We start from the raw sequence: 17255 nt of genomic DNA on the forward strand, positions 1-17255 counted from the left end.
TAGCTATGCGGGGGCCCTCACCTCCCCAAGTCACCACCTCGGCACCCGGACGCCGCCGGTCCTGGCCGCGCGTCCACGAACAGGAGGGTCGCCACTCCTAGGGCAAAATTATTTCCACAGGTACACTAGGCATCAACCTTTGATCCTAAAATGTGTCTTTGCTCTAATGTCCTCCTAATCAAACACATCAACCGTCACTGTCACTGTGTTCACACTTCACACACAGAAACACACTCAGCGCGTGCCTCACACATAGCCAGAGCGCGCCTTACACACACAGCGCGTTACACCATCAGTGAGACACACAGAGAGCGTTCCTCATCAGTGGAAGATTACACAGAAACTTCTGAGCTCAACTGTTAGATCTTCTTAAAGCACACTGCACCATAGACCAAAATACCCCTTTCTCTGCGCTTATGACCGCCACAACAGGGCAAAGTCGCATCATAAAAGTGATGCTTGCATCCCCGAAGTTATACCTGACATCATAAACCAGGTTTTGCTCTATGTACTTAAAATTTTACTTTGTATTATGACCGCAGCCCTTAAAACTCGACTGACGCCACAAACCACCGTCAAAACCTCTATCCAATGTACTAAAACTAGCACCAACCACTACTGCACTTCACGGCCGCACCACCGGAACACGCCGTATCATAAACCAAACCTACGGACGTGTTTCGCTCTCGCGTTGCCAGCGTTCAACTGCACCGTGAAGCCAGCATCTGCTTTTCCTTAAATCAACTTCTATTTCATTTCTGCACATTTATCTAATGAACTAATATGTGAATATGTTCTGTTAACTCAAAAGTATAATGAGAACTAAACTACATACAGCTCACACACTCTATATTAAAGGGTATAATGTGATCTACAGCAGTATTCTAATTCAACTACTTTGATTACATATATAAGGTAACATATAATAACAGAATAATCTAATATTGAACAATCTGTCTTCACGTCACTGATGGTGGTATAGAAAAGTCTTAGACATGCTCTTGGCAGACAGGGGAGGTGTGTGTTCAGTGTTTGCTATTATTTGCTCCACTTTTGTTCTGAAACACACAACTTCAGGAGACATTGATGGAGTACCGTTGAGGACCTGGAAAGTGAGGACAAGAATCAAGGAAGTTAGCATGATTATCCACTTGAATGCGTTGAATCTTTCTGACCAGTTGATCACCAAAAGGCAGATCACACGAAGCCCTGTTTAACAGCTCGTTTGGAAGTACTGTTAGTTTTTCAAAGAGCAGCAGGATTGTGGGGTCGCAAATTTTAAAGGCTTTGCAGAATTTCTATAGGCTGGAAAGATGTTGATTCAGGCTTTTGGAACACAATTGAAACCAAAACACAAAATCTACAGGAGATGAGTGAAGTGTGATGCCAACAGTTTTATTGAACATACAAGATTAACAAAGATTTAGAAGAAAGAAAAGCCCACTAGGGTGTTCGCCATAAGTACATGCAGGCCAAACACCAATCAAGATAAATAAAGATGAAGACTCCCGGGACTCTTCTGAGGTCCTTTTACAAAACAACAGCTGGGTATCAACAGGTGTTCACATAACAGTAGTGCAAGCTATGTTAAAAATATGAATAATAAATGACCTAAGTATATGGGTCACAAACAATACGAGAACTTGAATCAACCGCCTAACATTGTCATTCCCTAAAATATTCCCTTTCCATCTACAAAGCACTTCCCATTAATGTCAATCTAGTGTATAAATTCATTAAAAACAAAAACAAAATCCCAACAGGAGTTCTGGCAGTGTGCAAGTTAGCGAACAGTGTACAGTTAGTAAACTGTCTCATGCTTTAAACACCTTCAAACTGTGAACTTCAGAGAAAAAACTGATTTCAATAAAGGCTACCGCATGTACACGGGTAGTTTTTTTAAACTGATATTTCCAAGTGTGATTCTGAGAAATAGTTCTTTTATGTCAAGACCCAAAAATATCTCAAGCACTGTTGAGGCCATGCCAAAGAAAATGAAGAAACTTCAGTAAAGACAAAGCCCATAAACAATAAAAAATGATGTCAGAAAATGTGATAAAGGTGCAAACATTTCATGTTGCGAGACAAACACTTTTTCTTGTCCATGTGTGAAAAAAGAAACTGAGCTTCTGAAAACCTTTTCAAAATGAAGTTTTTTTTCCCGAATGCTCATTTTTAAATGATCCAAACACTGTTTATGTGATCTGCCATCACCATTTTCTAAGAATGAAACTTAGCATGTAGGATGGTTTCCGAAATGCATTTTCAACTGTACTAAAGTAATACAGAATGTGGCTTCTCACCTGTGTGAATTCGCATGTGCATATTCAAGTGACTCTTCCTAGTAAATCTTTTCCCACAGGTGCTACAGCAATGTGGCTTCTCACCTGTGTGAATTCGCATGTGTATATTCAAGTGACTCTTCCTAGTAAATCTTTTCCCACAGGTGCTACAGCAATGTGGCTTCTCGCCTGTGTGAATTCGCATGTGCATATTCAAATGACCCTTCACAGTAAATCTTTTCCCACAACTACTACAGCAATGTGGCTTCTCGCCTGTGTGAATTCGCATGTGTGTTTTCAAATTTGATTTTACATGAAATCTTTTCCCACAACTACTACAGCAATGTGGCTTATCACCTGTGTGAATTTGCATGTGTCTCTTCAAGTGACTCTTCCTAGTAAATCTTTTCCCACAGGTGCTACAGCAATGTGGCTTATCACCTGTGTGAATTTGCATGTGCATATTCAAGTGACTCTTCCTAGTAAATCTTTTCCCACAACTACTACAGCAATGTGGCTTCTCGCCTGTGTGAATTCGCATGTGTTTAGTTAAGTCTGACTTCCAAATAAATCTTTTCCCACAGGTTCTACATAACTTAGCTGTCTTGGAATTTTGAACTGACAAGCCTGATACGATTTGCTCCGACTTATTTCTGTGTGAGTTACCATCCTTGCTTTCATCCTCATCTGTGTCAGAAGAGTTGTGAGAAAGGCACTGGTCACAGCATGGTTCTGATTCACTGTGGTCACTTTTTTCACGAGATGGAAAATTTGCAGTCTCCTGCATTAGTACAAGCGGTTTTTCCTCTTCAGTGGTACTGAGTTCCTCCTGTTCCCCTTTAATCTGTGAAGGATCCTCCTGGCCTAAACTGGAGTTCTTCTCCTGGTTACAGACCTGCTGATTTGTGAGCCCCTCCACATCCTTACAGTCATGTTGTGGAAAATCTGAAGGGACAGATCAAAAAGCATACATTTTTTGCCTTAACCATTAGCAAATCTCCACATGGTAAGCATGTTGCTTAGATATACCAATGAAAATCATGTTGTGGGGAGAAACAGTTTTGCTGACTCAGTGAAAACCATTTTGGCTGCTCATTTACAAACTCTACAAATAATATAAACAGACCATCTACGATGAGAAAATAAAGACGATATATAATCAAACAAAACAAAGTCGTATCCCTGAAAATTTTTAATCAAAGTGCACAAAACATTTAAAAGTTTATTTAAAATTAGTTAAAAACTTTACAGGACACTCACTGCAGTATTTTTTTGTTTATTTTTTAGATTAACCATTCATTACCTGAAAGTTGGGGAGAATGGCAGGTAGAACCTTCACCTTTCAGGTCCCTCTTCTGTGAAAACAGCTGCCAATTTGGATTCGGAAGACAGATACCCTCTCTACTTTTAAGATTAGGCTTAGGTCAGTACTGTTGGGGCAGTTAGCATTCTCTTAAAGTCTCTTTGTATGTTTTCCTGTCTGGTGGCCTCTTGTTGGTTTACATTATGGTTAACACTAGAAATACTGACTTTTTTCTTGGTGCAAGTCCCTACCACTAGATTTACTAACCCCGTGCAAATTTGCGTAAATTCCCTGAACCTAACACCTACTAGCACCCCCAATATATATATATTAGGGGTGCAACGATACACAAAATTCACGGTTCGGTTCGGTTCGATACTTTGGTGTCACGGTTCGATATTTTTTCGATACAAAAAAAAATGTTCATGCCTTTTTAATTTGTCATTTATTAAAATTATAAATATATATTTTAACTCAAAAGTACAGTTTTTAAATTTAACCCTAACCCTTGTGCGCGTTTTTTATTTTGACAGCGAATGCGCACCTGTGGACCACTTATGTGCAGCCCTGGTTATATAGCTCGTCATATTGCAGCCACAGAAATTATTTTGTCCATGAAACCATAAAGCTGCACTTTCTTTTTGCCTTATAGTCTGATTTGTCATAACTTCTCCGTTTTGTGGTAAGCTTTTATTTGGCTGTCACTTCTTCACCCTGACCTGTCTTATTTGGCTCAGCAGAACTGAAATGCTTTTACACGCGCACTCACATAAGCTCAGCGATTCTCTGCGCGATCAACCTCTCACATGTTTAAGCTGCGGGAGATTTCACTTGTCATGTTTGCATAGTAAGCTAACGATTAATAAGACGATGTCAGAGGAATTGGTGAGGAATCACTCATCTTTGGAAAAGAGAGTTTATTACAGAGAAATGGCTCTTTCCAAAATAAAAGCTATACTATCCGCTTCTTCTGGGCTATATTCTCAGCAGCATAAGGAGAATCATGTGCTAACAGCTGTCTAAATGACTCGGCTAAAGTTAGTAGCATGCTTGTTGTTTTTGTCTTTGCACTAGGATGATGTCGGTGTAAATGTGCAGTCATATTCGTTGTGTTCCCACTAGTGCTTTCAGGTTAATCTCGTTCAAATGACCTTAACGCCACAACACGGCAAATCTCCGTTAACGAGCTACCGCCGATCGCTCCGTGCATGGGGCTAGACGGCCAACACGTTAACGAGCTAACTGCGCTAACACACTAGTTCACACCCATGTAATTGAGCATTGCGTGGCACATCCAACATACTGTTTTACTTTAGTCCATGACTCGCTTACCTTCAGGGTCATACGTCACATGAAAACCAAAATAATTCCAAACGCCAGATCTGAATGAGGGTCAATTTGCCTGTTGCAAGGAGAGCTTAACTTCTGTCTCGCTAGCTTGCCCTGTGCTCTTCCTTCTGACTATGCTGTCTGTGTGGAGCGCTCAGTGGATCTGCGCTCGACAGTGCAGCCTAGGCGGAGTAGTCGAACGCAGATCCACTGAGCGCTCAACACAGACAGCATAGTCAGAATGAAGAGCGCAGGGCAAGCTAGCAAGACAGAAGTTAAGCTCTCCTTGCAACATGAACCTCCCCCACCCTCATTCAGATCTGGCGTTTGGAATTATTTTGGTTTTCATGTGACGTATGACCCTGAAGGTAAGCAAGGCAAGGCAAGGCAAGGCAAGGCAAATTTATTTGTATAGCACAATTCAACAACAAGGTGATTCAAAGTGCTTTACAGAGACATTAGAAACAAAAACAAATAAAAAGCATGATTTAAAATTGATTAAAACAAGCAAACAAACAAACTAACTAAACACACACATTTCACACCTGTTCGCGCGATCTGAACCCTTATCGTAAGGGGAGCTACCAGTCCTTCTGTGGACGAGCTACTTTCTATTTTAAATTCCCTGAATTTAAAGTACTCTCTAGACCCAGTCTAGACCCAGTTGGGGAGCTACCCAGAGCTCTAATCCCACACCTGTTCGCGCGATCTGAACCCTTATCGTAAGGGGAGCTACCAGTCCTTATGTGGACGAGCTACTTTCTGTTTTAAATTCCCCGAATTTAAAATACTCTCTAGACCCAGTCTAGACCCAGCTGGGGAGCTACCCAGAGCTCTAATCCCACTTAACAAACAAACAAACAAACAAAACAGTATATAAAATCAAAACAGATAAAATCAGAACAGTAGATAAAATCAGTAGTTAATGTAAGTTTTGAAATTTAAGCTTAACTAATTAACAAACAAACAAAACAGTATATAAAATCAAGACAGATAAAATCAGAAATAGATAAGATCAGTAGTTAGTGTAAGTTTTGAAATTTAAGCTTAAAAGTGTGGATTTGGTGCTTTATTCAAATGCAGCTGAGAACAGGTGAGTCTTCAACCTGGATTTAAATAAACTGAGTGTTTCAGCTGATCTGAGGCTTTCTGGGAGTTTGTTCCAGATATAAGGAGCATAAAAGCTGAATGCAGCTTCTCCGTGTCTGGTTCTGACTCTGAGAACTGATAAAAGACCGGATCCAGATGACCTGAGGGATCTGGAAGGTTCATACTGGGTTAGGAGGTCACTGATGTATTTTGGTCCTAAACCATTCAGAGCTTTATAGGCCAGCATCAGAACTTTAAAGTCTATCCTCTGACGGACAGGCAGCCAGTGTAAAGACCTCAGAGCTGGACTGATGTGGTCCACTTTTTTGGTCTTAGTGAGGACTCGAGCAGCAGAGTTCTGAATGAGCTGTAGTTGTCTGACTGATTTTTTAGGTAGACCTGTAAAGATGCTGTTACAGTAATCAAGCCTACTAAAGATGAATGCATGGACTAGTTTTTCCAGGTCCTGTTGAGACATCAGATCTTTTATCCTTGAAATATTCTTGAGGTGATAGTAAGCTGATTTTGTTATTGTCTTAATGTGTTTTTCTAAGTTTAGGTCTGCATCCATCACTACACCCAAATTTCTCGCCTGGTCTGTGGTTTTTAGATGTATAGATTGAAGTTCTCTGGTGACCTGTAAAATTGCAAAGTGAAAGCAAAAAAACAAGCGCAAATTCAAACGGGATTTCAATATGTCACATATTGACAGTGGCTCACCGATGCCAATGACATAATTACCCAGCTACATTTCTGAAAGAATGCAAAAGCATTGACATATATTTTTCCTTCCTACAATAGCCCGACGGGCAGGGCAGAGATAGATTTTGGTAGCCCGACTGAAAAAATTGCTAGCCCCAGGATGTCGGGCTAGCGATTTTGCGAGCCCTGTATCTGATTGAGGAATCACTCATCTTTGGAAAAGAGAGTTTATTACAGAGAAATGTCTCTTTCCAAAATAAAAGCTATACTATCCGCTTCTTCTGGGCTATATTCTCAGCAGCATATTAAACATATCAGGTCCCCATAAGGAGAATCATGTGCTAACAGCTGTCTAAATGACTCGGCTATAGTTAGTAGCATGCTTGTTGTTTTTGTCTTTGCACTAGGATGATGTCGGCGTAAATGTGCAGTCATAGTCGTTGTGTTCCCACTAGTGCTTTCAGGTTAATCTCGTTGAAATGACCTTAACGCCACAACACGGCAAATCTCCGTTAACGAGCTACCACCGATCGCCCCGTGCATGGGGCTAGACGGCCAACACGTTAACGAGCTAACTGCGCTAACACACTAGTTCCCACCCATGTAATTGAGCATTGCATGGCACATCCAACATACTGTTTTACTTTAGTCCATGACTCGCTTAGTGGAGCTGTTCTCATCGAGACGACCCCTCCTAACTACAGTTTTATCAGTGAGGCCAGGGTGAGCAGGAGAGGAGGAGGGGTTGCTGTCTTATTTAATGAATCATTTCAATGTAAGCAGCTATCTCCTGGAAGTTTTCAGTCTTTTGAATATGTGGCTTTACAGCTGAAGGCCCCGTCCAAAGTTGTGTTTCTTAATGTTTACAGGCCTCCCAAATACTGCACAGACTTTTTTAATGACCTCAGTGAACTGCTGTCTGTGATCTGTGTTGATTTCGACTGTGTAATTATTGTTGGGGATTTTAACATCCATGTGGACAACCCTCAGGACAAAGGGACTAAAGACCTGAGTAACACTCTGGGCAACTTTGGGCTGACTCAGCATGTAACAGAGGCCACACATAATAGAGGACACACTCTTGACCTACTGATCTCCAAGAGCCTGAGCATTTCAAACATTACTGTGTCTGATGTGGGCTTATCTGATCATTACTGTGTTTTCTTTGAAAGTAAAATCTCAGCCCACACAAATACAGTGGGGCAAAAAAGTATTTAGTCAGCCACCAATCGTGCAAGTTCCCCCACCTAAAATGATGACAGAGGTCAGTAATTTGCACCAGAGGTACACTTCAACTGTGAGAGACAGAATGTGAAAAAAAAATCCATGAATCCACATGGTAGGATTTGTAAAGAATTTATTGGTAAATCAGGGTGGAAAATAAGTATTTGGTCAATAACAAAAATACAACTCAATACTTTGTAACATAACCTTTGTTGGCAATAACAGAGGTCAAACGTTTACTATAGGTCTCTACCAGGTTTGCACACACAGTAGCTGGTATTTTGGCCCATTCCTCCATGCAGATCTTCTCGAGAGCAGTGATGTTTTGGGGCTGTCGCCGAGCAACACGGACTTTCAACTTCCGCCACAGATTTTCTATGGGGTTGAGGTCTGGAGACTGGCTAGGCCACTCCAGGACTTTCAAATGCTTCTTACGGAGCCACTCCTTTGTTGCCCGGGCGGTGTGTTTTGGATCATTGTCATGTTGGAAGACCCAGCCTCGTTTCATCTTCAAAGTTCTCACTGATGGAAGGAGGTTTTGGCTCAAAATCTCACGATACATGGCCCCATTCATTCTGTCCTTAACACGGATCAGTCGTCCTGTCCCCTTGGCAGAAAAACAGCCCCATAGCATGATGTTTCCACCCCCATGCTTCACAGTAGGTATGGTGTTCTTGGGATGCAACTCAGTATTCTTCTTCCTCCAAACACGACGAGTTGAGTTTATACCAAAAAGTTCTACTTTGGTTTCATCTGACCACATGACATTCTCCCAATCCTCTGCTGTATCATCCATGTGCTCTCTGGCAAACTTCAGACGGGCCTGGACATGCACTGGCTTCAGCAGCGGAACACGTCTGGCACTGCGGGATTTGATTCCCTGCCGTTGTAGTGTGTTACTGATGGTGACCTTTGTTACTTTGGTCCCAGCTCTCTGCAGGTCATTCACCAGGTCCCCCCGTGTGGTTCTGGGATCTTTGCTCACCGTTCTCATGATCATTTTGACCCCACGGGATGAGATCTTGCGTGGAGCCCCAGATCGAGGGAGATTATCAGTGGTCTTGTATGTCTTCCATTTTCTGATGATTGCTCCCACAGTTGATTTTTTCACACCAAGCTGCTTGCCTATTGTAGATTCACTCTTCCCAGTCTGGTGCAAGTCTACAATACTTTTCCTGGTGTCCTTCGAAAGCTCTTTGGTCTTGGCCATGGCGGCGTTTGGAGTCTGACTGTTTGAGGCTGTGGACAGGTGTCTTTTATACAGATGATGAGTTCAAACAGGTGCCATTCATACAGGTAACGAGTGGGGGACGGAAAAGCTTCTTACAGAAGACGTTACAGGTCTGTGAGAGCCAGAGATTTTCCTTGTTTGAGGTGACCAAATACTTATTTTCCACCCTAATTTACGAAGAAATTCTTTACAAATCCTACCATGTGAATTCATGGATTTTTTTTTCACATTCTGTCTCTCACAGTTGAAGTGTACCTCTGGTGCAAATTACTGACCTCTGTCATCATTTTAAGTGGGGGAACTTGCACAGTCGGTGGCTGACTAAATACTTTTTTGCCCCACTGTATATTTCTACTTGGAGAAATTTAAGGGGCTTATCCCTCAAAACTTTAAATACAATAAAGTTGCAAAAAATAGTTTCCCACCACAGGAAATTTATTTTGAGTGTCTTCATAGTTTTATTTTGGAGATACAGCAATTTTTATATACTGCAGGAAAAACAAAAAACAATCCTATGATGCAAATTTGCAAAGAAAACAGCATGTGCATCATTTCACTGTGGGAAGTGTTACGAACAGCTGATAGGAACGGCAAAGCGTGTTTCTGGAATATTATGTTTTTGTTCCTGCAAGCGCTTTTTATGCAATTTTTGCAAAGCTATATGTGGAACGAAACCGTGACCGAGGACAAGCTGATGGCATCAGATGTAAGTACAACTCCTCCGGTTTCATATGCAAAACAAATTATTGCGCTAGCTTACACGGTTCAGGTTCTACAGGGATTTAAAAATAGTTACGCAAAACGGAGCGTGCTGCTCTGACCGGCTTTAAAGGGTTAACAATGACTTTAAAAAAATAATATAAAATAGTGTGCAACACCACTGAAGTTTGTTTTTTTTTAAACTCTCTTTTCAACCAACGGCAGTCACTCTCCAAATAACTTCTGCTTAGCTTTCCGAGCTTCCCTCGGGTCCTCTTAATCAGCGGTCTCCAACCTTTTTTGCGCCACGGACCAGTTTATGCCCGACAATATTTTCACGGACCGGCCTTTAAGGTGTCGCGGATAAATTAGGGAGGGGCTAATAATCGGCTCAGTCATTTTTAATGATCGTTGAAAGCCCAGATCGTAATCGTGATTAAAATTCGATTAATTGAGCAGCCCTACGTACTATGGCAATGACAGACCTTAGCAGACTCTGTGGGTCCAGCACGAGTGAAGCACGAGCGATTTGCTACTGCACTGGGCATTCCAATGTCCTCCTCTACCCACACAGTGCCGTCTTTTGCCGTGTGGCTCAGACTGGGCTTCCCAGTACCACGGTGCCTCTTCCATGGAGGCATGTTGGGTTCTTGTTCCGTCTCCTTTTTAGATTCTTCTGAGGAGGTATCAGTGGCCTGCTGGACAAATGAAACCTCTCCTCCATCAGAGTCTGCTTCATCCATTTCCTGAAGCAAGGAAATGGATGCGCGCCTGTTGCGCGCAGATGTTCTTCCTGTGAGGCAGTGATACAGAGGCCATCCTGATGTGCCTTGTCAGAAATGCGAAGAAGAAATGATTCTCCAGCCTGGGCTGTCTGCTTTTATGCACAGCACTGTGCTGAAGTAATGCAATGCCACTCCCTCACATACACAGTCACAATGGAAGATCTGTGGTGAGAGTCAAGGAACTGCATTGCTGAATGCTGCAAACAGACTATGACACAGACAGACAGACTGTGTGGGAGAGTAACCTAAGACAAAAGGCAGAAAGATGAAGAGATGAACCAACCTGGAACTGAGGGACAGAATTAATTTTTTATGTTTTGCTATTTTTACATGAACAGGCAAAGGAGAGAACATGCAACGCTGGGGAGATCACACATGTCACTCATGTCATTGTATTAGCAACTTTTCATTCTGTTTTCACACAATTTTTTATAAATAAAACAGACTTGTGTTTCCATATATTGTGAATGTGTCTTACACATTTGCAGGTCAGTCAATGTGTGGGATATTTTGTATAGATACGGCAGGCATTTCTGAAGGTTGTAACACAGAGGTTTGGCCTGCCTTGGATCTGAGCTACTCTGAGTAAACGTGCCAGGCCTCAAAGATAATGGGTGGTTTGCACAACAAAAGCAGGAGAATTGAGCTGACGACCTTTGAAAATCTCAGTAGGGGTGAATAACACCTTGGGTTAGTAAATTTAGTGTAAAAAAAAGTAAGAAAAAATAAACAACATCATTTTAAAAAATGTTTGAAACTCAAGAGGTCAGAAATTTCACCAAGCTGTGTTACGGCTATTCTTCCCATCCCATGCAAGGACACCTGGATTGGCTGGAGGACTGTTTACTTAGCCTGATAGGCCGAAGGACACTGTCTCAACTAAACTATGGACACGCAGACACACACACTTACACTGATAAGCACTCACTCATCCCCTCTCCCTTTCCAACGCCTTCGATGCTTGTGCCCTACCGGGGAAGATAGCAGTCAACTGGACCAGCACAGATGCTGCAGGACCGGATGCGCTGTCTACACCGGCTCTCTCTTACCCTTTACCCGCCCCTGTTGCTTGTCTTGTGTTTCTATGGTGTATTGATAGTCATGTGCTTTTGTGCTGAGGTGTTTTTTCTGTTATCAAACTGTTCTCCCACTAGGAGCTCAGTCTGAGTGGAGTTTTTTTTCTCCTCCTCTTACCTCATGTAGTGTATTTTCGTTGTTTTTTCCTATCAGCCTACCTTTCTGACATGTTAGATTAGATTAGATTAGATAGAACTTTATTAATCCCTCGGGTGGGTTCCTCTGGGAAATTCGATTTCCAAAAAAGCACAGCACCGACAGAAGTTACAGAGTTACAGAATATTATATATATATATATATATATATATATATATATATATATATATACACACACACACACACACACACACACACACACACACACACACACACACACACACACATATATATAAATACAGAGACAATATAAATAAAATATACGAAGGGGATAAATAGAATAAATAGGAATAAAAATAAAAATACAAGTGAATTGCACATTTCAAGTATTGAGTCTATTGCACCGTTGACTATTTACAAAAGTATTGCACAAAAGGTATTGCACAGTGAGGTGAAGAGGCACTACAGCTTAGTTGTTCCCCCCTCCTTTGTCCTCCTGTTTCCCCTCCCTCTCCCCTCCAGGGAGGAGTTAAACAGTCTGATGGCGTGTGGGACAAAGGAGTTTTTAAGTCTGTTAGTTCTTGTCTTTGGGAGAAGCAACCTGTCACTGAACAGACTCTTCTGGTTGTTAATGGCCGTGTGCAGAGGATGCCCAGCATTGTCCATAATGTCCATGTCTGCCCAATGTGATGTTTGTGTAAAGTTGGTCAGAAGGTTCCTTTGTAAGTGCGCATGCGCCATTAGCGTGCTGCCTGCTGTAACCCTAATTTCCCTCGGGATGAATAAAGTATTCTGATTCTGAAGCTGAGCATTTTTAAAATCAGGGTCACACCTATACTTCTCTATAGCTCGTAAACATGAAGCAAAGACAGCGCTTTGTATGTTGCAGACATTCATCAGCAGCTGCTTAAAACAAATCCTCCGTATCCAGTGGCCAGAGAGGATTACAAACTGTGGACAAGTACAAACCAGAAACCAATAGCAATACAGTTCTGAGAGAAAGTGGTGCTGGATTGGCCACACAATCAGGAAGTCCACCAATAACATCACTACACAGGCCTTGTGCTGGAATCCAAAGGGAAAGAAGAAGAAAGACCCAGAAACACATGGCACAAGGACACACCTATCATAGTGTTGTGTGGTTTGCTAAAAGCTTAGTTTCAAATCGATATATTTTATTTTTAAATTGATCGTTCAGTCCTCATGGGGATTGTTATGTTATCCACAAAAGGTTTAGTGGATGTACTCAGTCATAATGTACAGGGGCGGCTCCAGAATTTTTTCATATGGGTGGCCATATGGGGGCCACTGAAAACATTGAGATGGCACACCAAAAACATAATTTAAAGTTCTTTTTTTTGTTTTATTTTTTATATGCTGTTGTCAAATATAGGTCACTTGAAAAATGTGGCCAAAAAAAGAAAGAAAAGTACATGCCTAGTTAATTTCCTGTTATTAAATTTGATATTCACTGTAAGTGTGCCTGCAGGTGCAGGGGCGAAGCACAGGCGAAGGAGTGACGACTGCAATTTGGAGGGACAAACAAAGTGACCATATGAATGACAAATATGAATATGGAGGAATAAATAACAAGCTGACGTTTCAACTCATTGTAGGGTGTCTTCCTCTCTCTTGTACTCAATTATTTTCAACATAAGACAGTCCTGACAGGGGCGACACTGGGAGGGCTAGACATTTTGGCTCTTAGAATATTACGTCAGTTTCCTTATTGCAGTCGGTCTTTAAATTCTTCATGTGCCTCTATAAAGTATATTGGAGGTCTGATTAGGACCCAACATGAGTTAGATTTCTTAATACAAAACTGAATCTATCTATTAAAGTTTTGCATACCTATTCTGTGCAACTTTACTTCAGGGTTCCACATGATGCCCAGCTCCTGCCCGGTCCAGATGATGATGCCTTTGGTTTCCTGCTTCAGTGCAAGCTGCTCTCCTTCCTGATTGGTGGAGATTTCCTCCTGTTCCTCTTTAGTCTGTGGAGGATCTGTGTTCTGCTGGTCCAGACTGGAGTTCCTTTCCTGGCTACAGACCTGCGGGTCATCCAGATCCTCATTTTCCTTACAATCATGTTGCTGTGGGAGATCTTGATGGACAGAACACACAAGAAAAAAGTCACACTGTGAGCAGGTCTCTCAGATATGTGAGCGATATTTAAATATTCTCTCTCATGCAGCGAACAGAGAAGAATTCTGTTTACATGCAGAAAGTCATCATTTATGAGGCGTACAGCTCACTACTCCAACTTGGTCCTTGTGGCCAATAATCCACAGTTTTCATTGTCTCAACATTTTTCTACATTCTGCGTACAGTTCTGGGCTAACATGACTTAAATCTGAAACAGAAAACATGTCTCCAGTGAGGCAGTATCCCAGGCGGTAATGCACGCCATGTGTCTTTGTGACATTTTGTTATAAGTCATATTCATTTCTATATTATGAAATCTGCTTATTACACTTTTACATACCAAATCTGGTCAGCCGTGATCCAGGTTTCCACAACAAATCCAGCTGTTCTCCGGTCCAGACATTAATCCCTTCATCCTCCTGCTTCAGTGCAAGCTGCTCTCCTCCCTGATTGGTGGAGATTTCCTCCTGTTCCTCTTTAGTCTGTAGAGGCTCTGGGTCCTCCTGGTTGAGACTGGAGCTCCTCTCATGGTCACAGAACTGCTGATCATCCAGACCTTCGTGTTCAACAAAAGGACACAAGAAAATAGTGACTAATGTGATGATAAGAAAGCTCAAGAAGGATGAAAACGGTCACCTATTGAGAATTTAGCTTGCGTTTTATGTTGCCACAGAAACATTCACTGATAGTCATTTGTTCACTGGATGATGTTGATAACCTTACAGCTGTCTGGGGTCTGATTTTTAGATGTGACTGCCAGTGATCATCACACACTGTGAATAAACAAACAAATGAACAGCAGCATGATCTGAATATGATCATGAAAGCTTAAAGTATTTTACGACGGCAGGTAAGATATGCTGTTAATGCTAATCTTTTAACATTTTACTAATAAATATGATGCAAATCTCATGGTCCACTACATTCCAAAGATGCTCTGTTGGGTTGAGAGCTGGTAACTCTGGAGACCCGAGTACAGAGAACTCAATGTCATTTTAAGGGAACTGCATATTTTCTCTTTTTTGGACTACTCTCTGTAAATCATGCAGATGTTTGTGCTGGAAATTTAAACAGATCAGCAGTTTCTGAAATACTCAGATCAGCCAATGTGGCACCAACACCCACACCATGATCAAAGTGATTTCAATCACCGTCACTGATCGCTATATGCTGAAATGCATGGACTGCTGCCATCTGATTGGCTGATTACATTTTGGATTAAAGAGTAGTTTACGGGTGTAGTTAACAAAGTGGCCGTAAGTATGTTTACATAGATGCAGTGTTAGGGAGTAACGGCATACATGTACCGGCGTTATGCATTTAAAATACAAAACATGAGTAACTGTATTCCGATATCCATCCATCCATTCGCTTATCCTTTTCAGGGTCGCGGGGGGCGCTGGAGCCTATCCCAGCTGTTATAGGGCGAAAGGTGAGGTACACCCTGGACAGGTCGCCAGTCTGTCGCAGGGCTAACACATAGGGACAGACAACCATTCACACTCACATTCACACCTAGTGGCAATTTGGATTATCCAATTAACCTATCCCCACAAGCTGCATGTCTTTGGACGGTGGGAGGAAGCCGGAGTACCCGGAGAGAACCCACGCAAACACGGTGAGAACATGCAAACTCCACACAGAAAGACCCCGGCCTGATGGTGGAATTGAACTCAGGACTTTCTTGCTGTGAGGCAACAGTGCTAACCACCGTGCCGCCGATAGTTACCGATAATTTGGTAATAATTAGAATACAGTTACTTCTAAATAAATGGATTACACGATGGTCTTTTCCTGTTTCATATGTCAGGCTATACCCTCTCTAATTTTGTTGATTTCACGCATTACCGGAAACCCAAACAAAACACGCAACAAGAAGCTCTAGTGTAAGTCTCTTGGTAATGTTGGTGGCGTCAGTTATACAATGGACCCAGAAACCGAGCTGCTCTCAACTATAAAGACTCCACCCGAAAGAAACATCTGGAAGTACATTCTTTTTTTAAAGACTAACATTAGCTAGGGCTGTGCGACATGACCAAAATCTCATATCCCAATATAAGACGTTTCTCGTCTTATATTGTAGTTTTATTTTATAGTGTTTCTGTGTTCTGCTGGTCCAGACTGGAGTTCCTTTCCTGGCTACAGACCTGCGGGTCATCCAGATCCTCATTTTCCTTACAATCATGTTGCTGTGGGAGGTCTTGATGGACAGAACACACAAGAAAAAAGTCACACTGTGAGCAGGTCTCTCAGATATGTGAGCGATATTTAAATATTCTCTCTCATGCAGCGAACAGAGAAGAATTCTGTTTACATGCAGAAAGTCATCATTTATGAGGCGTACAGCTCACTACTCCAACTTGGTCCTTGTGGCCAATAATCCACAGTTTTCATTGTCTCAACATTTTTCTACATTCTGCGTACAGTTCTGGGCTAACATGACTTAAATCTGAAACAGAAAACATGTCTCCAGTGAGGCAGTATCCCAGGCGGTAATGCACGCCATGTGTCTTTGTGACATTTTGTTATAAGTCATATTCATTTCTATATTATGAAATCTGCTTATTACACTTTTACATACCAAATCTGGTCAGCCGTGATCCAGGTTTCCACAACAAATCCAGCTGTTCTCCGGTCCAGACATTAATCCCTTCATCCTCCTGCTTCAGTGCAAGCTGCTCTCCTCCCTGATTGGTGGAGATTTCCTCCTGTTCCTCTTTAGTCTGTAGAGGCTCTGGGTCCTCCTGGTTGAGACTGGAGCTCCTCTCATGGTCACAGAACTGCTGATCATCCAGACCTTCGTGTTCAACAAAAGGACACAAGAAAATAGTGACTAATGTGATGATAAGAAAGCTCAAGAAGGATGAAAACGGTCACCTATTGAGAATTTAGCTTGCGTTTTATGTTGCCACAGAAACATTCACTGATAGTCATTTGTTCACTGGATGATGTTGATAACCTTACAGCTGTCTGGGGTCTGATTTTTAGATGTGACTGCCAGTGATCATCACACACTGTGAATAAACAAACAAATGAACAGCAGCATGATCTGAATATGATCATGAAAGCTTAAAGTATTTTACGACGGCAGGTAAGATATGCTGTTAATGCTAATCTTTTAACATTTTACTAATAAATATGATGCAAATCTCATGGTCCACTACATTCCAAAGATGCTCTGTTGGGTTGAGAGCTGGTAACTCTGGAGACCCGAGTACAGAGAACTCAATGTCATTTTAAGGGAACTGCATATTTTCTCTTTTTTGGACTACTCTCTGTAAATCATGCAGATGT

General features: G+C 41.8%; 1 protein-coding gene across 1 annotated transcript; it reads right to left on the bottom strand.

The window, feature by feature from the left end:
- Nucleotides 1-2263: 2263 nt before the first annotated feature.
- LOC146610152 (uncharacterized) lies at nt 2264-13758 on the bottom strand. Its single transcript, XM_085345058.1, has 2 exons — nt 13669-13758; nt 2264-3227 (listed from the first exon to the last, which is right to left on the bottom strand). The coding sequence occupies exons 1-2, from the start codon at nt 13700-13702 to the stop codon at nt 2275-2277; spliced, it is 987 nt and encodes a 328-aa protein (XP_085201184.1). The 5' UTR covers nt 13703-13758; the 3' UTR covers nt 2264-2274.
- Nucleotides 13759-17255: the final 3497 nt, after the last annotated feature.

Source organism: Diplotaxodon limnothrissa, linkage group LG20 (genome assembly GCF_057381915.1).
Source record: "Diplotaxodon limnothrissa isolate DT_005_m linkage group LG20, D_limnothrissa_male_GT1.1, whole genome shotgun sequence".
In the NCBI taxonomy this organism is placed as follows: Eukaryota; Metazoa; Chordata; class Actinopteri; order Cichliformes; family Cichlidae; genus Diplotaxodon; species Diplotaxodon limnothrissa.

What these genes read in the sequence shown, in the direction of transcription:
- LOC146610152 (XM_085345058.1), bottom strand. Translation starts at nt 13,702, where the DNA reads ATGTGGAACCCTGAAGTAAAGTTGCACAGAATAG. An exon ending in AGTAAAGTTGCACAGAATAG is followed by an intron (nt 3,228 to 13,668) that starts GTATGCAAAACT and finishes CTGTCCCTTCAG; the next exon opens with ATTTTCCACAACATGACTGT.